Source organism: Leucoraja erinacea, chromosome 34 (genome assembly GCF_028641065.1).
Source record: "Leucoraja erinacea ecotype New England chromosome 34, Leri_hhj_1, whole genome shotgun sequence".
Taxonomy (NCBI): Eukaryota; Metazoa; Chordata; class Chondrichthyes; order Rajiformes; family Rajidae; genus Leucoraja; species Leucoraja erinaceus.
In genome coordinates this window covers 9089323-9112261 of record NC_073410.1, presented here as the reverse complement: position 1 = coordinate 9112261, position 22939 = coordinate 9089323, and the positions used below count along the sequence as shown (strand labels likewise).

Genomic DNA, 22939 nt, shown 5'->3' with positions numbered 1-22939 from the left:
CATCCTGGGTGCAGATGCGGCGTAGACGGAGGAATTGTGAGTAAGGGATAGTGTCCTTACAGGAAGCAGGGTGGGAAGAAGTGTAGTCCAGATAGCCGTGGGAGTCAGTGGGTTTGTAGTAGATGTCGGTCAGTAGTCTGTTACCTGCGATGGAGATGGTAAGGTCTAGAAACGGGAGGGAGATGTCGGAAATGGTCCAGGTAAATTTGAGTGCTTGATGGAAGTTAGTGGTGAAATGGATGAAGTCAGTGAGTTCTGCATGGGTGCAGGAGGTAGCACCAATGCAGTCGTCAATGTAGCGGAGGTGGAGTTCGGGGATAGGCCCACGGTACGCCTCGAACAAGGAATTTCGATATACCCTACAAAGAAGAAGGCATAGCTGGGGCCCATGTGTGTCCTTTGACTCCTCCCATTTCCTCCAAATCCAAGGGGTAGCTATGGGGCAAAAACCTCTTATCTAATACATGCCATTTTGGGCTTTTCCAACTATTAGGTTCAAATTGAATTCTATATTTAAGGAGAGCATTTCTCTCTTTTGTCTCATCACCACTTTACTCCCCAATCCAGCTCAATTCCTTTCTTCAACCATAAAGAACATTAATTTTTGGCATAACGAGCAGCCTTTCACAGCTGTTCTCCATTGGGAATTGTTTCAGTTTTTCCTTTTAGAAGAATAACCTTGTCAATTCCAGTTTTAATTGCAACTCCAGTTTACTGACTTCTCTGACTTTGGCAGCGTTGCCCTGAGGTGTCAGCTCCATCACAGAATATTAAGTGTGAAATGCCAAATAGTTCAAAGCCTCCAGATGACAATCCTCTGAGGATGTGGCCTTCTCAATAAAAAAAAATCTACTGTTATATCTTCATAAACAACTGAACTTACATTTGCATTGTCAGGTAAGTAGACACACATTTCAAGAGGTAGTTGAAGTTCTTAAATTCTCCACCATATTGATGCTAAAGAACTATAGTTTTCAGAAAATCACAGGCCAAGCCTTTGTTTTCCACTGCCATCCTCATGAAATTCAAGGGAGACTTCTGTGTAACTGCTCCATTCACTACATTTTTATTTGGTTTATTTACAGATATATATGAAGCTGAACCTTCAATAACTGGTAAAAATCTTTGTGTCCTTTGGATTAAAAAAATAATAATTTGTGGTATATAAATGTCTCCAAACTGGTTTGTTGCTCTTGAAGTAGTGGTATTGAACCCTGGCCTGCTGTAGACGGGGTTAATTTGTGATATGTAAGTGCCTCCAAGCTGCCTGTGAAGGCACTGCAAGTGTTGTCAGGAAGGGAGTTCATAGATTTTGTTTCACTAGCGATAAATGAGTAGCAATATACTTCCATGGCTTTGGGATGGAATAACATTATTCAATGCAATTTAATTACAATAATCACTTCATCACCATTTCAGAATAAGAAACTTGAAAGTATTTGAGTTTCAGGAAGTATGACTGAGATTGCAGTTTTGTTGGCTTTCAGAAGTTGGATAGTTGTATTCCCTTTTTTGAAGCAATTCCATATATCAATAATAATTAAAAGAATCAGCATGAATACAATTGGCAAACCCCTGTGCAGACAAAGTATTTTATTGAGAAAAACAATCTACTAAATATGACGTTATGTAAAAACAATGAACTCCAAGACATGGAAAAGTTTATTAAGTTGATCAATGTTCCTGAACAAATTAATAAACTTTTCCATGTCTTGGAGTTCATTGAAAAGTTTATTAATTTGTTCAGGAACATTGATCAACTTACATGACAGGGCATTGGGGAAAGAAAAATATTGACAAGGACATGAATCCAGAGCAAATTGAAGAGAAAATGCAATCCTGGAAGAATACATATTGTTACAGTTTATGTCACGTGGTCATAGTTATACAAGCAAATTATATAATCACTTAACTTTTGTTATGAGGTAAAAATCAAAGTCCCAATGCGTTACATAAATGATTGCAGCAACAAATGATCAGAAATAGTTTGGCAATGTCTGTGTTTATAATTATTAACTAGATGTCCCACTGAAAGTTCATTGCCCTGTCGTTGCTAAAGGAGGACAAATACTAAACAAAAAATGCTAAAGCAATTAGTTCCATTTTACAAAATTCCCTCAAATAAATCACAAATGCTAGAAATCTGAAATAAAAACCCAATGTTGAAAATACTCATTAAGTCTGGCAGCATCAGTAATGAGAGAAACACAATTAATATCCCAGGTCAATTACCTTTATCAGAACCAATACCTTTTCATCGGTATTGAACTGATGAAAGGTCATTGATCTTAAATGTTCACCTCTCGCTTCAGATACTGCTTGAGTTGTCAAGTAGATCCAGCGTTTCATGATTTCATTATATATTTCATTGCGATTGCAGAGAAAAGAGCTAAACGTACACCAGGAACACAACCAAGTACTCAGTAAACAAAATTAACTCCTTATTTCCACTTGTCAATTCTTAAAAGCTGTATAAATGACAGAAGTAAGAATATTATCATTAGACAGAAAAGGGCAAGTTGGTTTTGCCAGAATCCCCAGGCGCTGTAATCAATACCTTGCTCAATCATGTAGACCTCTCCAGGAATTCTGCAAAATACAGAATGGAGATCGTTGTATAAGTACAATCTGATCAGATAACAGTAAAACACAAGGAAATAATTAACTGTAACAGTAAACATCTCCAGGCGTAGTGCATTTGAAGTCCACATCCCAAAGGTGCATTTCACTTGAATTTTATGGATATGTCTTCATTTGGAATAATTCCCCTTTCAGTGTCAATTCCATTCATTATTCCATGATGCCAGTGAACTCATATTCTTGATCCTATTCCATTATAAAGTAAGCCAAATGCTACTTTTTGGCTACCACATACCTCATGGATCACAGCTTTAACCTGGGATCTGACTGCAGAGAACCAGAAAATTGATCTCAAATGAGCAATATCGTAATCAAAGCAGTTGGACAAACTGAAGGATTGAATGATTTGGTTGTATGTGAGGGTGAGATTTGATCGAGTTGTGATGTTTAAAATAATGAATGGAATGGAGAGAGTAATCAGGGAATTATTCTACCCCCCATCACTTTCATTGTGGTTCTTCAGAATAAGAAATGCATTTAAATATGAATCCAGGAAAACATGCCATAGAATTAAATTAAAATTAAAGGGTCAGGAGCCAGGGCTGTTAAATGATGCAACTGCATGTCATTTAGAACCACGATCAACAGTGCTCTTTCCTTAGGGCAATGTGGCTTCATTCCTTGAACAAAGTTGCGGTGCTGCTTGAGAATTGATGTTGCCCCATCTGTAATAGTGAAAGGCTTGGATAGAGTGGATGAGGATAGAATGTTTCCACTAATGGGAGAGTCTAGGACCAGATGCCATAGCCTAAGAATTAAAAGGCGGTCCTTTAGGATGGAGATGAGGAGGAATTTCTTTAGTCAGAGGGTGGTGAATCTGTGGAATTCTTGGCACAGAAGGCTGTGGAGGCCGTCAATGGATATTTTAAGGCAGAGATAGATAGATTATTGATTAGTACGGGTGTTAGGGGTTATGGGGAGAAGGCATGAGAATGGGGTTAGGAGGGAGAGATAGATCAGCCATGATTGAATGGCAGAGTAGACTTGATAGGCCAAATGGCCCAATTCTGCTCCTATCACTTATGACCATATGTAACTGATGTAAACATCATGATTGGTACCAGAAGGCTTTGCAAGCAGGAGTATCCAGCTGAATTTTCAGAGTGGCACCATAAGAAATGTTGCAATTATTTTCCCACTCAAAATAGCTTTTTTTCAGTGCTATGCATCTGAAAATTGCTTTTGAGAATGAATTTCTAAACACCTTTGCTCTGCAATGCACAACTTCTGAAATAAACACATCACAAGGTTAAGATTTGTGTTTATTGACCATGTGACTATTATAATTGCACATCCCATGTTGCTCACTTTTACATTTCATTTTCAAATATGAAATGAAATTTTCCACAGCTGGATTCCCAATATGTGCTAGCTGCCTTTTTGGCAGATCATTTATTCATTAAAGTTAAAAATGCTACTTCAAGCAGCTAAATCCAAATACTCACGTTGTTGTATTTGTGTAAAATATTTGTCCTGTTAGTTCATTGATTATCAATGCCTGTGGAAAAATATGACGTTAAATAGGTGTCCAAACATGAACTATTTAGTGAGAATGGATTCTGAAACTGTTTCAAAGCTAAAGTTTACTAGTTTTCTATAGTATCTATTACTTGATCATCCCGTGAACCGATCATGGTTGAATAGTGTGTTGGGAATAGTTGGCAAATTGTTTGTCCAATTGATAATTAGGAAACCATATTCAGCCTCATACATCAGTTCTCCCTTGGCCACTGATACCTCTCCATATGTTTCCAATCTTTTATATAACTTTAAAACAGAAACTGTCATCACAGATTCAATTTTAAGCCCCTTCCCTGTTCGAAAGTAATTCCCAAGATGTGATCATGGAATGTGCTGGGGGCAGGCTCTTTATTGCATCCTATGCTTTGGTTACAGTTTCTAAAGTTATACGTAGGCAACTGCTTGTCAGTAGGAAATATTAAATGCATTTTGCCTCTCAATTTCTTTTCTTACATTTGAATTTTTACTGCTGGTGTCTGTTGCTAGATTCAAACTCCACCTCAGCTGACTCCATCAGTGCACTCCTAGTAGATAGACACAGAATGCTGGAGTAACTCAGTGGGTCAGGCAGCATCTCTGGGGAAAAGGAATAGGTGACGTTTCAGGTTGAGACCTTTCCTCACCTGTCCCTTTTCACCAAAGATGCTGCCTGACCTGAATTACACTAGCATGTTGCATCTATCTTTTCTGCAGTTCTTCATACACACCAGTGCATTCATAGTCCTGTCCTCCCTTGGCATTTTGAAGACTTTTGCAGTACCTCTGCTTTGAGTCAGTCCAACCTTATCCAACTCCTCGGCCCTGGTGACCTGAACATGCTTCATCCTCTGATCAAACATCCCCACTTGTTCTGACATTGATTTTTAAGGTATCTTATTTTCTGACAGCTTACCCACAATGTCCCCACAAAAATGTCCCCTCAAAGCCAATTCAGGGGGACAATGAGAGTAAGGTCATCTTACCATCGAACCGTTCTGGTCAATTGGACTCCAGTAAACCAAGCCAACACCCAAAGTACCTGGTGAGTTTCATTGTCTGTATAACTTGTTTTCACCTTGCTCATAGCTAACAATCATCGCTTCTTTTTTGTATATTCTTCATTCATTTATTCTATACCTCTCTATATCACTCGTTTCGTTTCCCCCCCCCCCCCCCCCCCCCCCCCCCCCCCCCCCCCCCCCCCCCCCCCCCCCCCCGAGTCTGAAGAAAGGGGTCGAAGGGCTCATTTTCTCCAGCGATGCTGTCTGACCTGCTGAGTTACTCCAGCTTTTTATGTCAATCTTCGGTTTAAACCTGCATCTGCAGTTCCTTCCTACCCAAAGTTAAGTTTTTCAATACAGTCCTAATGCAAGTGCAGGATTTCTATTTTCTTTTTAATAAATATGTTTGGAAAGAAATGTTTCTTACTTTCAAACCATAAGCGACTATACTCAACCACTTCAACCAAGACAGCCATTGCAGCATTCCATTTAAGTTCACCAAAAAGCCTCCAAACACCTGCAAAGAAGGAGCACCGTAGTTCAGTAATTGCAGACGGGCTGAGGGAGGAGTCACTGGAAGTTATTGAGGAATGTTTATGATTTAGGATCTTACCATCATGAAGACATATGGGAGGGCGATCAGAGCATTGGCTGTTGCAAAGGTGCTGACACTTGCACTGACTAGGAAGGCCATACTCACTGCTGACAAACTAGTGAGACTGAGGGTCATATAGAACAGAAAAAACGAACCAACATCCTGTTTCAAGCCTGTGTTGAAAACATTGGGGTTGAACATGTGCAGTACAGTGCTAGTATTGATTTAAATAAACTATTTTAAATTAATGTATTACTAATTTTATTACAGGTGCATTGCTCTAAGGCAGTTTTGGTCAAGTTATTCAGAAAATCTTTTCACAACTTGAAACTAATATCACATATGCCTGGTTAACACAACCTAAATGGAAGAACAACTGATGTCAATGTAGGTGGGTTTGTTTTAAAATCAGCCAGACTTCATTACAAAGGCACATGTTGTGTGAGGTGAAAAACTTACTTGTATATTCAGTGGGGAACAAACATGCGAGTCTTTAGTGGGCAAGTTGTGAAATAGTTTTTTAAAAAACTTGTGTGAACATTTGAGGTTCTGGTATTATGGAACAATAATGATCACAGTTTTAGATCAAACCTTTGCCCACCTCTTCGCAGAGTGTGGATTTGTGATGGGAATCTGGAGAATAATGTAAGGGACCTTGTCAAGGTTCATCCAGGGGACTCTAATTTACGAGCTGTTCCCAGGGACACATTCAGAGACGGACACAAGTGCTGTTGGAAGATCATCAACTTGGTGGAAAAAGCTGTTTGGTCTGTCTGGAACGCTTTGGCCTCCCAGCAGATCAAGATGTCCATCAGGGTATATTGCTGGCTGACCCATTCAAGACTATTTCCTGAAGCTTGGTCTAGAGTCCTCCCGCTGTGGGACATTGAGGGGCAAAATCCAGGAGGGACACTCCCCCAAAAAAGGAATGGATATCGCCCTTGGGGGCCAGCCAAGGGTGCTTGTTGCAACATGACTTATGAATGTATAGACGCTGAGAATGTCGGAGATTTTTTTGCACAGTTCTTGTCTTGCATATATTTTGGATATTTTTTAAATTCTGAATAAAGTATATTTTTTTGGAAAATATTTTTTATATGAAATGTACAAGGGCAGTATTTAATTTCCTTGTGAAGGTGGTGACGAACTGTCCTCATAAACCATTCAAATCTGTGTAAATATGATTGAAGCATGTTGGGGTAACAATCATTTGTTGGGCTATGGTTGTTATATGTGAGCAGGTGACTTTGGGTCTTGACTCGCATACATGTCAAACTGGCAGATTTTCATCTTTAAAGAATATTAATACACCAGATGAGTTTATTAATCCAGTGGGTTAGGAATTCAGGTTCTTTACATAAATTAATTTAATGTTACTAGATCATTAATCCAGGTCTCCAGATTACTAGTCCAGTAATGTAACTACTTTGCTGTTGAACCCAATCATTCAGAACCTTGTATGTAAACTGGTTACAATGTTTGCCCAAATAACTACACATCCAAAGTAATTAATTGACAATTGACTACAGCAATGCTTTTCAATATTTGAATATGTCAGTATACAGAATATATAGTATACTGACATTTTCGAATATTGAATTCACTTTAACTTGTATCAATGAGTTTGGAGTATCAGAGTGTACCATAATGTCCTGATCCAACCTCAATTCCATGATGAGGAAAAAAAACATTACATGTATCCCCAGGTTTCTATTATAGCATAATTAACATTTCTAAACAAAGTTCCTTTGCTATAATTGAACTACTATATCAGTTACATCAATCTAATTAATTTCATAAGATTTTCTCTGTGTTGGAAGTTCTCTGCCTAGAATTAACATCTTCAGTTGGAATATTATGTAATTAATATTTGCAGCATAATTTAATAACAGGCAGTGTATATACTCTGTTAGAGAGGTATTACAATACATACCCATCAAAAAGTAGGTTATGGATGAAAAAATAAGAATTGGAACAATACGATTGGGAATCAGGTCGACTAGAACTTTGGAGAGAAAGTATGCTGAGGTCCGATAGTAGCCACTTGCATTTTCATGTCTGATAGAAGAATGAGGATTGAAAACACCAACATTTCAGATTGTGAGAAAAGAGCATGGAAACGTTTCAGTGTCAAAATAATTGTAAATCATTGTAAATCATTGATTTGCAAAGTGGAAGTGAATGGACACACAAGGAAGCCCTCTCACCCAATGTCCACTGTTAACAGTAACTCAACAATTTTACTATTGCAATATTATGGGTAAGTTAATTCCCCAGTGATTTCATTATTTTCATTGAACCAGCTAACACAAGAGATGGCTAAAACCCCAACCTCTCCACTTACTCGTACATGCCTTACCCACCTCCCTAAATATCTTCCATCCACCCCACAGGCTGAAGTCTTAATTTCTATAAAAATAAAATAGTGTTGTGTCACAAGGAAAGACATCATATCCGTAGTTTCCTGCAACAAGTTCAATTACTTCCGTTTTGAAAATAATAATCATGAAAAAGTCACCACCTTACAGAAATATCCCCCAACATCAGGAAATAATAGAAATATCACTTCGAAGAATCCTATTTTCCAATGGATTCTAATTTTTGAAAAAGATGATTTGATTCCTAACATGCTAATCTTAATCCACATGAGACTGGTGTAGTTGTTACTTCCAGTGTTGGTTCTTATTGAGAATCTAATTTTTTTTTACCAGCAGGGCTTTTTGGCTTTGGACATTGATTTTGAGTTCATGGGCATGAGTGCCTCGTTACCATGTTACACCTGAGGAAAAGACAACTGCCCTGCCAAAGAAAGGAGGGAGACCCTGAATCTAATCTTGCACCAATTCTATCAGATTGATTGATGAATAATCTACTGTTTTCCATACATGAAGAGGACTTTTTCTTGAATGAAGATTTCCACAGCAGAGAGGTTGCCAAAAATCTGATTGATTATTATGAAGAAGAATGCCCCGATTCTGAAATCAAAAACATGCACAAAACAGGTTAACATCGGATACAAATGAGACTAGGAATAGCAACTCATTGTACATGAGATCACATCAATCAATCAATCAATCAATCAGTATTAAAAGGCAATCTAACATGGATTTCTGAATTATCGAACATGGAAAAGTACAGCACAGGAACAGGCCCTTCAGCCCACAGTGTCTGTGCCAAACCTCATGCCACGTTAAACTGATCTCATCTGTCTGTACATGATCCATATTTCTCCATCCCCTGCATATCTATGTGCATATTTAAACAACTCTTAAATGCCACCATTATATTTGCCTCCACCATCACCCCTAGCAGCAGATTCAGGGCAATTACCGCCCTCTGTGTAAAAAAACATCCATGCATTTCTCCGTTAAACTTTGTCCCGTTTCACCTTAAAACTTTCCCCCCTAACTTTTGGCATTCCCATCCTGGGAGAAATATTTGGCTGGGTTTGTATCACAGTGAAAGTTGGGTGCCTTCTTTGAGTGAGCCACTATTCCGGTCTAATTCGAGCTCATACTTATGATCGGTTGTGCCATTGGTGGGACACATATGTCTCAATGCAAAGCTTTGAATTTGCAGTCACCACCTGTGTCTTCCCAGAAAAACTGAGAAGAAAGCAACCTGTTGCCTAAGGTCAAGGGAGAAAGTTATGAACTCTCAGGACTATTCTTCTCCTGGTCTGTACTAGGGCTTACATTAATTAATTCATGAGTGGTTGGGGAAACTCTTATCTGCTCCACCATTATGTCTAAGTGTATGGAGACCTAATAAAAGGAAATAGGCAATAAAATATCAAAAAGAAAATATGGGATTATTGTAAATCACGGCGTTGAATAAAGTGCACATGTTAATGTTATTATTCAACTGTTAATTCGGTAATTCTCCTACCTGTTCTGTAAAGCTTCTGGCATTGTGTGTGGTATGTTATAATATATAAGTCCATTTAATATGCCAAACATTAGCATTATACACACTTGAACCAATGAGACCTGCGGGTTCCTCCAGAGGTTCTTCAAAGTGCAGCCACTCAAAATATACAGCTGAAAGTACAAATGAACAATGAAGACATAGGCGTCCTTCAGATAAACTTGGCAAGCAAACAACTTGCTAATCTCCTTGGTTAGTACTCTGCTGTCTCATGGATGGAACTTTTTTCTTATACACATGTGGAGTATGCTCTCCATATTTCCCAATGTCAGGTTCATGTTTGTGTTTATTGTCAATTAACCAATGTGAGCTCTCGATGTAAAGTCCTAGGCAAGGGATCGACTTCGATGTTAAGACCACGCCCCGCGGGGATGCTCCAGGTCAGTCCGAGGAGGCCTCCAGCTCCATCGATGGTAGGCTGCAGAGCGACTGGAGACACGATCCGGAAAGTAATCGCATCTCCGTCGCGGGGCTGGCCGAGTCCGGAGCGGTGGAAGGTAAGAAACTCAACGGCAGGTCTGTGGACGGCGGCACCGGGAGCCCGCAAAACAGCTTTTCCCCCGACCGAGTTCCCCTTCCCCCCACATAAAACAAACTGGAGAACATTTACACAAACTTTGAAAACGCACTAAAAATTAAAAAAAAAGACAAAAAAACAGAAAGACTGTTGGCAGGGCTGCCAATCATTCGGCCCCCTGATGGTGCATTACAAAACTTACAAGAGTTCCTATTACAACACCTTATGGTGGAAGTGAATGGTGTAAGAATAGGAGGAGGCGCTTGTGTTCAATGTGGACAGAGTCGGCCTCTATTCAAGGATGAAGTGGAGAGCCATAACATCATCAAGGAAGAGGATAGAACTGTATGGTTGGAAGAAAGATTTCCAAATAGTTTGGCACTTTTAACAGTTAGAACTATAGTCGAGGCACAGTGGCGCAGCGGTAGAGTTGCTGCTTACGGCGCCAGAGACCCAGGTTTGATCCTGGCTACAGGTGCGGTCAGTACGGAGCTTGTACGTTCTCCCCGTGACCTGCATGGGTTTTCTCCGAGATCTCTGGTGTCCTCCCACACTCCAAAGATGTACAGGTTTGTAGGTTAATTGGCTTGGTATAATTGTAAATTGTCCCTACTGTGTAGGATAGTGCTAGTGTACGGGACTGCTGGTCGGCGCGGACTCAGTGGGCCAAAGGGCCCGTTTCCGCGCTGTATCCCTAAACCTAACTTCCTAAGCACTCTGTGCACTCTTTGAAGTTGAATATTTTATAATGGCAGTTAATGATGGAAGAGTGATTTGTAATGATAATAATTTCAAATTGCTATCTTATTGGGAAATAAGGAATATTTAGCACAATTTTGGAGATTAGCAGCATAAAGGATAAATCTGGAATCACATAAATATTAAAACAAAATATTCAGCCTAGGCAAGGCAGACCAGATGCATTGCGATCTACTTATAACTCTCCCCACTGCATTTATTATTACATTCAATGCACAAAAATACAAGATGTTTGCATATACCTGATACCAAAAAGGAGTTTGATATGAATACTTTATGCTGACTGAATCTCTTGAGTTATCTGCTACAGATAAATTCTTCACTTCCTTGTTGATTTGATTATACAAAGCAGATTGTCGGAACTGATGGGCTAAGAGATTCTTATTCTCATTGGGATCCAGAATGACGTGGGAAGTGATTGCTTCTTCTTTAAAGAAGAAAGATACAGTATTCAATATTCAAATACCACACTGACTCATCTATGGTGAATTATTTATAATCAACATTTTTTTCTGTCCAAATTGTTCATGTTAAATCAAAAACATTTCCAGGCCATTTCTGATGAGAAGCCACTATTTGAAACATAGTTTAGTTCAAATTGATACAAGAATCTTCATCTGAATAGGCATGATAACTATTTTAACTATAGTTAGTTGGAAACTACATTAACAGCTCTGGCAGGAAAAAACAAATGAAACGTTTAGAAAAAGACATATATTCCTTTAAACCAGTAGGACCCAACAGGGGAAGTGAATATTGAGAGAAGTTAGTTAGTATTAGATCAAAGGAAAAATGTACAATGTTAACCATAAAAGCAGTAAGACCAAAATTGGGCAAAATTCAGTGTTTTACAAATGAAAACAAATACATAAAGGAAATACAGTGTAGGATATGACAGTAGCTTGACAACAAACATTAAGACAAATTGATTAGCCCCTCTAATTATATTTCTCCTTGCTACCCCTGGAGCAGTTCTGGAAAGGTCCCATGCCATTCATTTGTGGTCGAGGCAGAACTAATGGACAGCTAAAGCAAGTGTGTGTGTGTGTGCAATACTCTTCAATCTGCCTCTTAGTCAAGAGTGGGAGGCTTATCAGGGGGAAACACTGTGGTGGCATAGAGGAAAGTCTATGTTAGTACAGTAAAACTCTGGCATGCTCAGAATTTGGGTGGTGGCAGACAAGTAGATTTTCCAGACTACCGGAAAATGTATTTATGGTTTATATCCTCTCCAGAGATGCTGCCTAACCCGCTGAGTTACTCCAGCATTTTGTATCTACCTTCGATTTAAACCAGCATCTGCAGTTCTTTCCTACACATCGGTTTATTAATGCTCCTTCATACTTTTAATTAATGTCCTTTTTGGATGTTACACAATGGAATAATACATTAGTCAATTTCAAGGGAACTTGGTCAATTTCAAGGGAGCACAGGAAACAGAACCAGGAGCTTTCCAGGGGAGCACATGAGCCTGGGCACCAGTGAAATAAGTAGACCATGGGAATGGGGTCGCCAGTAAGTGGAAGGGAGTGAAGCAACCAGGGCCCCTGCGGGGCAGATACAAAGCCACAGGTCAGACCAAGGCAAGAGTTGAAAAGACAAAAGGCTGTGAGAGAAGGAAATAAGAGAAAAGGCATGAGACGTGAAGCCAGAGGAAGGGGATGAGGAGAAGGATCTGCAGTTCCTATGTCTAGATTTTACTGAGTAATTCAGTTACACCTTTCTATTGCTCATGAGTACAGAATACAACCTTCACCTCTAATCAGGATTAATTTCCCTCCTGACACCCACATTATATCATTAGATTGACTCTGTGTTGTGTGGATGAAATTTAATCAGCAAATCTTGGTTGTCAGAAATACCTGGACTGGAGTTTTCACGATTGGATAACACGACTCCATTAATGACATCCAAGAAGAATTGTGCATGGTCATTATAAGGGTCACATTCATAACCTATAAATAAACAATTTGCAGATGTTATAGGCAACAGCACTGTGAATATTTGTATAAAGCCAGAGGGACATCACCCCCATTGCACAGGTGCCCATATCTTGACTAAAGTACAATGGTGGGGCAATTGTTAAACTACCCTGACTAATAATCCAAAGGTCAGAAACAGGAGCTCAATCTCACAGTTATGGCATGCAATTAATTAAATAATCACAATTTAAACATAGTCTTCGTTATAGTCACCACAGATCTTGATAAGGAACGGATGTTTAACGATGGGACTATCTGAGCAGAATGTCTGGAAATGACTGGTAGTGATCAGTTCATCATTCAGAGGGGATAATGGAATAAATGGGAGAACATTGTTGGACCAGTGAAGGAGGGAAGCTCTGGAAGGATAATTGGTCCTGAAGTATTCAAGTAAAAGGAATGGTACAGTCAGGTATGCTTTAATATATTAAATAAAGCCCAGCATTAAGTATCTCTTTCTTACCAAGATCTTTAAAGTAGTTGGTGATTTCTCCACCTGGGCCTTGATATACAATTTCTCCTTTGCTCATTAATGTGATATAATCAAACATTTTGCAGATGGAATAGCAAGGCTGGTGGATTGAAAATACAATGCTCCTCCCATTTCTGGACAACCTAAAATCACAAAACCAAGTCTGAGATAAGAACAGGAAATGCTGGAAGTACTCAATAGCTCAGGCAGCATCTGCAGAAAGAGAGAAAAACAGAGTTAGTGTTTCAATTCAAAAACTCTTCAGCATTTAATGCACATGGATGCATTCTTGAAATGATATGATAATGGCGTAAAGAGATTAAGGATAGGTCCCATCATTGATACGCGCATGAAATAACAGCTGAATAAAATATAATTCAAGTTAATTTGAGATTCTGAACATAGTTTGTTCCAGCAGGTATCCATAACTGGAGAGAAAACATTGCTATTGTGTAATATATTTCAAATTTATTCACAGTAAGTGCCTTACTTCTGTTGCTGAATGTCCCATTGTTGAAATATCCATTCCTTATCAAGACCCAGTTATTGATAGCTTTGGGAATTCTTTATAGGTTTCCCTTTGGAAATGAATGTCATAACATTTAAAATTCAGCTGATGAACTAGCAAAGTTGAAGGATTGAGAAGATAATGATTCTCCCATTTCAGGTTTAATGGAGACAAAAGCAGACCCTTGCCCAGTAAAGGCCTAGGGTATTATAAAAGAGTAATGTGGGTTCCACAACATCCAACCTTATGTAAGGTGAATGTCTCTGTCAGGTCTATACAATCCATCCAACAGCAATTACTTCAAAATAAAATCGGGCCTTCCTATGGGATTTAGCCAAATGTTAAGGGATAGATCCTTTCAAGGCTTCCACTGTTGACGCATTTAACATGGTAATAGCAGCACTTCAGATTCAATCCACTCTCGTGTTTGACTCTTGATTGGCCACAACTAACAAAATGTGAAGCGAAAAGAATTTGTTCAAGTTATTTAAAAATTTACTTCTGAGAAATCCATGAAAATAAGAAGCATTGATAACATGAATCCATTGGTCTTGCGAGCCAAGGGAGGAAGGAATTGATTATGTAACATTTACATATTATATGCTTGTGGCTCAGATCATTGTACTGTCTTTATTATGAATCCATAAAGTGTAACAATTACAGCACGGAAACAGGCCATCTCGGCCCTACAAGTCCATGCCGAACAAATTTTTTTTTCCCTTAGTCCCACCTGCCTGCACTCGTACCATAACCCTCCATTCCCTTCTCATCCATATGCCTATCCAATTTATTTTTAAATGATACCAACGAACCTGCCTCCACCACTTCCACTGGGAGCTCATTCCACACCGCCACCACTCTCTGCGTAAAGAAGTTGAATTTCTTCTGTCCTTTAATGTCCTCTTGTTTGGGAATAAAATCTATCAATCCCTCTCATCATTTTAAAGACCTCTCGCAGGTACTAACCTTCTGCGCTCCAGTTGCGACCTTCTGCGCCAGAGAATCCAAAGTGTTTATCCTACTCCTGCAGCCATGAAATCACTGCTACTTTGCCACAAAAACGGATCTGCTTTCTAATATCATAGTGTCGTACAGCACAGACACATGGTCTCTGCCCATCATATCTGTGATGACCGAACAACCTCCCATTCAGTCTACCCCCAGTTTATTCATCCCATCAACACCTCCCAGATGCTACACTCAGCAGCAAACAAGGGGAAATTAACTTGCCAACCCTCACATCTCTTTGTGGTGTGAAGAAATCGGACAACCTGGGGAAAACTCTTCAAGAAAGGAAATATGATTCCATTATCTAATTTAGGAAGCTGGAGAGTGCATGTTTCTTTTTGTACTTTCTGCCTCAGAGAGGACTAGTGGAATCCACATCGACTCACTTGTGAAGTGTGCGTATGACAGAAGTGGCCATGTGTGTATCCAGTCCTGTCGTCGGCTCGTCTAAGAAGATCAGAGATGGTGAGGTGATCAGTTCCATTCCAATGCTGCAGCGTTTTCGCTCTCCACCAGAAATGCCTCGCATGAGGTCCGTGCCGATCTGACATGACAAAATATTGTTAGTTCCAAAATAAAGAAAGTTATGGAAGGCACATGCCTTATGATAATGTCCTCTGTCCTGGCACCCTTGAGTTGTGATACCTACAAACCACCAGCAACCAAAACCTTCAACAGGTATAGACACAAAGTGCTGGAGTAACTCAACGGGTTAGGAGTCATCTCTGGAGTAAATGGATGGGTGACATTTCAGGTCGGGACCCTTCTTCAGACGGAGTTAGAAGAAAGGTCCCGACCTGAAATGTCACCCATCCTTTTTCTCCAGAGATGCTGCCTGACCCATTGAGTTACTCCAACACTTTGTGTCTATCTTCGGTATAAACCAGCATCTGCAGTTCCCTTCTACACATTCAACAGGTAACCATGGTGAAAATGATGGCAGCCTTCTCACCAATTCCCAAGCAGTCGGAACCATCACTCCATCTCTTACCTGTGACCTCAAGTAACTGTATTGAATAGTAAGTAACTTTGCGCAGTGTTTACTGACCGTACCTGATCTACTATTTCATTCATTTGTCTCCACCTCACAGCTTCCCTTGTCTTAGTGTCCTGACAATGCTCCTTCAACAGTATCCCAGCCCTCCCGATCCCTGACCTCAACCACCTGGATGGAAAAGGCACCTTATTGCCACCAATTCAAGGGCAATCGAGGATGGGTAATTAATATTTACATTGCCAATAACTCCCATGTCTTAAGAAGATTACAAGCTCTCTAAGGAGTTTGTACGTTCTCCCCGAGACCACATAGGTTTCTCCGGGAGCTCTGGTTTCCTCCCACACACCAAAGATCTACACGTTTGTAGGTTAATTGGCTTCGGAAAAAATTGTAAATTGTCCCTAGTGTGAGGAGGATAGTGTTAGCGTGCAGTGTTGGCTGGTCGGCACGGATTCGGCGGGGTCTGTTTCCAGGTTGTATCTCTAAACTAAACTAAACATATTAATGGGGTGAGATGAAGAGGGGCAAGAAGATTATGTGGAGCATGGGTCCATTTGGAGCAGATCACCTGTTCCTGTGAAGTAAACCCCATGGGGTTGAACATACCTTGATATCAATGCAGTCTTGCAATCCTAGTTCCTCGATGATTTGGCCCACCTTTTGTTTCTTCTGTTCAGCCGTGTAGTCTTTCCTGGAGAGGCGAAGGTTAGCAGAAAACTCCAGATTTTCCCTGACAGTTAATGTTCCCCTCAATATGTCATCCTGTTATTGAGCAAAGTATGATTTACTTATTCTTCAGAAGTTGTGCACATTTTTAAACTGAAAGTCAATTTAACCTCGACATGCTATTCTGGATTTCAGTTCCATCCTCTAGACTGTGGCCCACAGTCCCTGATCTCATCTCTTTGGGGAACCAGTACAGAGAGGCGTGGAAGCTGGTGTAGACCAGCGTTATCGTATTGAATTGTGGGGCAGGCTTGTGGGGCCACTCCTGTTCCTGTTTTCGTGTGTGCTTGTTAAAATAATTGCAATATTATGTTGACTTCAATAAAATCGCATGTTGCAGTGGATGTCATAGCTTCAGAATTAAAGGACGTTCTTTTAGGATGGAGATGAGGAGAAATTTATGGAATTCTTTGTCACGTAAGGCTATAGAGGTCAAGTCAGTGGATATTTTTAAGGCAGAGATAGATGATTCTTGATTAGTACAGGTGTCAGAGGTTATGGGGTGAAGGCTGGAGAATGTGGTTAGGAGGGAGAGATAGATCAGCCATGATTGAATGGTGGAGTAGACTTGATGGGCCGAATGGCCTTATTCTACTATTCCTTATGACTTTGTGTCCCTATGGATGACCATTGTTATAGAAATAGCTCCCCTCATGCCATTATCAGAGACTTAACACCTGACTTCAAAAAAATGATTTAAAGTCATTTGAAATTAGGGAATACCTTGCTATTCCGTTGAATATTGGAGAATGCATTCATAGCATTCTTATTAATGACTTGGATCATCATGTGTGTTAAATCAGAAAGAAGATGAATCAATGAGCAAGGTATGAATATCCTAATGTTAAGCCAAACCAAAGACCACATTGGATTGTAACTCTCACCTGCACGACATAGGCAGACTGTAGATTAAAATTGGCAGCCAACACTTGTCCATTCAGCAGAACCTTGCCTGATCTGAACCCTTTGGGATCTTTCCGGCTTGCCAACACATCTAGAAGCCTGATTAAAGAAAGGAAAGGCAGTCTTTAAACAAGAAATATCATCCCGGTAATTATCGGTAACTGTGATATTCATGGTTACTGGGATATGACTCACGATGTCTTGCCGCTTCCCGTGGGTCCCAGGATCGCATTCAAGCCGGGTTTTATGATTCCACTAAAAGGGGAGAGACACATTTTCAGCGACCTCCAAAAAATACACTGTACTTTGATTCCCACCCCACTCCCACTGACTTTAGGCCCAACTTGCAGAACAACACCTTGCAAGTGTGTAGAAAGGAACTGCAAATGCTGATTTATACCAAAGACAGACACAAATTGCTGGAGTAACTCAATGGGTCATAGGCAGCATCTATGGAGAGAAAGGATGGATGACGTTTTGGGTCGAAACCCTTCTTCAGATCCACAACATCTCACAAGTTATCTGCTATCTGTTCACCCTCTGTTATCAGGTTTCTAAACAGTCCTTCCTTAAACTGGGGTGCTGTCCAATTCACCTCTACCCCATTGCAGACATTGGACTTTGTCGATGGAACTGATGCTCTACAATGCTGAGATCTATATTCCCCTTTGGTCTACTGATTGTACATGACATTGACGATGTATTTATGCAAAGTATTATCTGCTCTGATTGGAAAGCATGGAATACAAAGCTGTTCATTGTACCTTGGTACGTGAAATTAATAAACCTAATTGTAAATCTAATTTTCCAAATGAGGATATTGCAGCCTTGTGGATTCATTATCAAATTATCCACTGTTTTGAGGATTCATTCTTTCTTTCTTTCTACTTCAGAACCAGCCATTTCTGATGGCCATCATATTAGCGTAGTTTTACTCATTCTACTTGCATTGGCTGGCTTATCTCACAGCCTCGCCATTTGTTACATATCACACATACAAAGAAGCTTAATGTGTTGGTCACTGCACTCGGTAACTATTCAGAGATATTCCCATTGCTATACATACATCTCCCACCTTCTCACTACTGAAACCTAACTTGTTTTATTTCCTGCTGGAGCCACAAGAGACAGCAAATATCAGAATCTTGAGCAAAACACAACATACTGGAGGAACTCAGTAGGTCAGTCAGCATCTGGGGAGGGAATGGACAGACAACCTTTCAGCTGTAGTGTTTAAGAAGGAACTGCAGATGCTGGAGAATCGAAGGTACACAAAAAAGCTGGAGAAACTCAGCGGGTGCAGCAGCATCTATGGAGCGAAGGAAATAGGCAACGTTTCGGGCCGAAACCCTTCTTCAGACTGATCGGGGGCGGGGACAAGAAAGGAAAAAGGAGGAGGAGCCCGAAGGCTGGGGGATGGGAGGAGACAGCAGGGGGACTGAGGAAGGGGAGGAGACAACAAGTACTGTGTTTGGATTTTCTCCCTTTTCCAGTTCTGACTAAGGGTCTATTGATGGTTTCTTCATCCACAGATGCTGACTGACTGTTGAGTCTTGCAAACATTTTCTATTTTTATTTCAAATTTTCCAGCAAATGCAGTTTTTTTTAATTATCAAATGCACTGCTCATATCTGAAAGCTATAACATTATAAAGTAAATTATGGGCGACGGACCTTTAAATACTATCAACATCATTCAGCAACCTTTGGATCTTAGTGATGCAGCTATTAACACACCTCAGTTGACTTTGAGATCAATGTAATGCATTCAATCTGCCATTGGGTTTTTTTTCCCCTTATTCGGGACATGGTTGAAAATACACACAACATCGAACATGAACAGGCACTTCAGCTCACAATGTCTGTTGAACACTATACTAAGACCAACTCATCTGCCTGCACATAATCCTTCACCCTGCATGCCCTTCATATCCATGTGCCTATCTAAAAGTCTCTTAAATGCCACCAGTGTACCTGCCTCAATCACCATCCCTGACAGCACATTCCAGCTACTCACCACCCTCTGTGTGCAAAACCTGCCCCGCACATCATCTTTAAACCTTGCCTCTCTCACTTTTAAGCTGTGCCCTTGTATTTAATATTTCCACCCTGGCAAAAAGATTTGGACTGTCTACCATATCTGTGCCTCTCATCATTTGATATGCTTCTATCTGGTCTCTCCTTAAACTCCCGCATTCCAGAAAAAACAATCCAAGTCTGTCCAATCTCTCCCAATAGCTGACACCCCCTAAATTAAGTACCATTCTGATGAACCTCCTCAAGATACAAGATCAAGATACAAGATAAATTTAATTGTCACGTGTGCCAGATGGCACAGTGAAATGAATTCCCATACAGCCATACAATAAAAATAAACAGGACTCAACACACTATAGAATTCAACACAAAACATCCCCACACAGCAGAACCAAAGTTTCCCACTGTGTGGGAAGGCACCAAAGTCAGTCTTCTTCCTCCACTGTTCCCCGTGGTCAGGGTCTCCCCAAGCCCTCCACAGTTGCAGCTACGGGCGGCCCGATGTCCAGGACCGCTCGCCGGGATGAAACCAGTCTCTTACATTCAGTCAACTATAGGGAAACCTCCAACAAACCTCTCCACATCTTTGCTTCGCTGTCCCCCTTCAAATCTGATTTTTATTTTTACCATCTGGGCTAAAGGCTCTTTTGCAGCACTGTTCTGTTTTCTATGTAAGAGTTATTTCATTCCAAAGAAGAGGAAAGACTCTAAGGGGAGTAAGAGGCAAATGTGGCAGACAAGGCAAGTCAAGGACAGTTTAAAACTAAAAGAGAAGACATAACATAGCAAAGATGAGCAGGAAGTGAGAGATTTGGGAAACTTTTAAAGAACAACACAAGGCAACTAAAAAGGCAATACGGGGAGAAAATATGAAGTACAAAGGCAAGCTAGCCAAGAATATAAAGGAGGATAGTAAAAGCATCTTTGGGCATGTGATAAGGACAAGAGTGGGACCTTGAAGACAGAAACAGGTGCATTTATTATGGGGAACAAGGAAATGGCTGACTAGTTGAACGGGTACTTTGGTTCTGTCTTCACTAAGGAAGCCACAAATAATCTCCCAGATGTACGAGGGGACAGAGGATCTAGGGTGACGGAGGAACTGGAGGAAATTCACATTAGTTAGGAAATGATGTTGGGTCGACTGATGAGACTGAAGACTGATAAATCCCCAGGGCCTGATGTTCTGCATCCCAGGATACTTAAGGAAGTGGCTTTAGAAATTGGTGATCATTTTCCAAAGTTCTACAGATACTGGATCAGTTCCTGTGGATTGGAGGGTAGTTAATGTTATCCCATTTTTTAAGAAAGGAGAGAAAGCAGGGAATTATAAACCAGTTAGCCTGACATCCTAAAGATGCTGGAGTCAATTATTAAAGATGTAATAGCGGCGCATTTGGATAGCAGTAACAGGATCGGTCCAAGTCAGCATGGATTTACGAAGGGGAAATCTTGCTTGACTAATCTTTTGGAATTTTTTGAGGATGTAACAAGTAAAATGGATAAGGGAGAGCCAATGGATGTAGTGTATCTGGACTCAGAAATCCTTTGCTAAGATCCCACACAGGAGATTAGTGGGAAAAATTAGAGCACATGGTATTGGGGTAGGATATTGACATGGATAGAAAATTGGTTAGCAGACAGGAAACGGAATAGGAATTAACGGGTCCTTTGCTGAATGGCAGATAGTGACCAGTGGGGTGCTGGGACTGCAGCTATTTACAAATATATTAATGATTTAGATGATGGAATTCAAAGTAACATTAGCAAATTTGCAGATGACACAAAGCTGGGTGGCAGTGTGAACTGTGAAGAGGATGCTATGAGGATGCAGGGTGACTTGGATAGGTTGGGTGAGTGGGCAGATGCATGGCAGCTGCAGTATAATGTGGATAAATGTTAGGTTATCTAGTTTGGTGAAGGCAAGAACAAGAAGGCAGATTATTATCCGAATGGTGTCGGATTAGGAAAAGGGGAAGTACGAGACCTGGGCGTCCTGGTGCATCAGTCACTGAAAGTAAGCAGGTACACAAAAATGCTGGAGAAACTTAGCGGGTGCAGCAGCATCTGTGGAGCGAAGGAAATAGGCAACGTTTCGTCCCGAAACGTTGCCTATTTCCTTTGCTCCACAGATGCTGCTGCACCCGCTGAGTTTCTCCAGCATTTATGTCTACCTTCGATTTTCCAGCATCTGCAGTTCCTTCTTAAACACTGAAAGTAAGCATGCAGGTACAACAGGCAGTGAAGAAAGCTAATGGCATGTTGTCCTTCGTAAGAGAGGAGTTGAGTAGAGGAGAGGAGCAAAGAGGTCCTTCTGCAGTTGTTCAGGGTCCTGGTGAGAGCACACCTGGAGTATTGTGTGCAGTAATTTGTGGCTATTGAGGGAGAGCAGCATAGGTTGACGAGGCTATTTCCCGGAATGTTGGGATTGTCCAAATAGAGATGATTTACTGTTAAGCCTTCTTAGGAAGAATGGGGTAGTTTAACACGCCCGTGAGTCCGGCTGCCTGAACGGGAGGAGTGGTGAGCAGTGGTTCACCATGAGCAGAGGTTCAGAGCTGCCGGTTATGGTCATTACTGGTGCCAAACCCCGAGCGCCATCCGGAGCCAAGCTGTGGTTCTCAGATCCACCCCGAGCCCTCCTACCTGACTCCGTGCAGGATTTCTTTCTTCTTTCTCCTCAGGTAGGAAGTCGTTGCAACGTTCACCACGTATCGGACGTCGTCGAAAGTCAGAATTGGACCGGGCAGCTGCAAATGGGTGTCTTTCCCATCCTCATTCTGTGCTGCCGGATCCATTTTTCAGACTTGCATTTTCCCCTCCAGTACTTGACTGAGCAAAGGTGAACATCTTATCTTAAAAACACAATAAATCATGAGAGATTGCCAGGCGTATTTCTGGTTGTAAACCACAGCGAACCTACCCCAGGTGACAATTCACAGTCATGTATATTTTGGCAGACAATGGTCGAACAGCGCAAGGTGCCTGGTGTAAATAATTCCTTCTTATTGTAAAACGCCACTGGAGTTACCGTTACAGGTCCATTGTTTCCCGCTGAGTTACTTCAACACTTAATTTAGACTGATAATCTTGCAGGCCTTGAGCTAATGGTCTTGTGCACCCACGTGTTCTTGATTGTATCAATCTATCTTGGCACTCAAGAAAATGATTCATAAACCAGTTATATCACACACCTCACCAGCCCACACAGATATTTTACTGCTTAAAGTGCAAGCACTGTTATATTCTTAGAATTGAAGTATATTTGTCTTCTACACATCTTTTATTCAATATCAGCAGCTGGATATTTAAATTTCTTGCAAGATGTGTATAAAGCTCACCTGATGCATGAAGAACAACATGTGACT

General features: G+C 40.7%; 1 protein-coding gene across 1 annotated transcript; it reads right to left on the bottom strand.

The window, feature by feature from the left end:
* Positions 1-1726: 1726 nt before the first annotated feature.
* LOC129712976 (broad substrate specificity ATP-binding cassette transporter ABCG2-like) lies at positions 1727-22600 on the bottom strand. The gene is made up of 15 exons (XM_055661802.1): positions 22218-22600; positions 17731-17790; positions 17517-17634; positions 16513-16668; positions 15296-15453; positions 13385-13536; positions 12802-12894; positions 11182-11366; positions 9625-9776; positions 8622-8711; positions 7670-7794; positions 5755-5909; positions 5569-5658; positions 4086-4138; positions 1727-2589 (listed from the first exon to the last, which is right to left on the bottom strand). Exons 1-15 carry the CDS (start codon positions 22367-22369, stop codon positions 2442-2444), a joined length of 1887 nt encoding a protein of 628 aa, XP_055517777.1. The 5' UTR covers positions 22370-22600; the 3' UTR covers positions 1727-2441.
* Positions 22601-22939: the final 339 nt, after the last annotated feature.

Excerpts from the sequence above, each read along its gene's own strand:
- LOC129712976 (XM_055661802.1), bottom strand. The coding sequence starts at position 22,369 with ATGGATCCGGCAGCACAGAATGAGGATGGGAAAGACACCCATTTGCAG. Across the intron at positions 15,454-16,512 it reads AAGACTGCATTGATATCAAG|ATCGGCACGGACCTCATGCG; the intron begins GTATGTTCAACC and ends TTGTCATGTCAG. Across the intron at positions 8,712-9,624 it reads CCAGAAGCTTTACAGAACAG|AATCGGGGCATTCTTCTTCA; the intron begins GTAGGAGAATTA and ends TTTTGATTTCAG.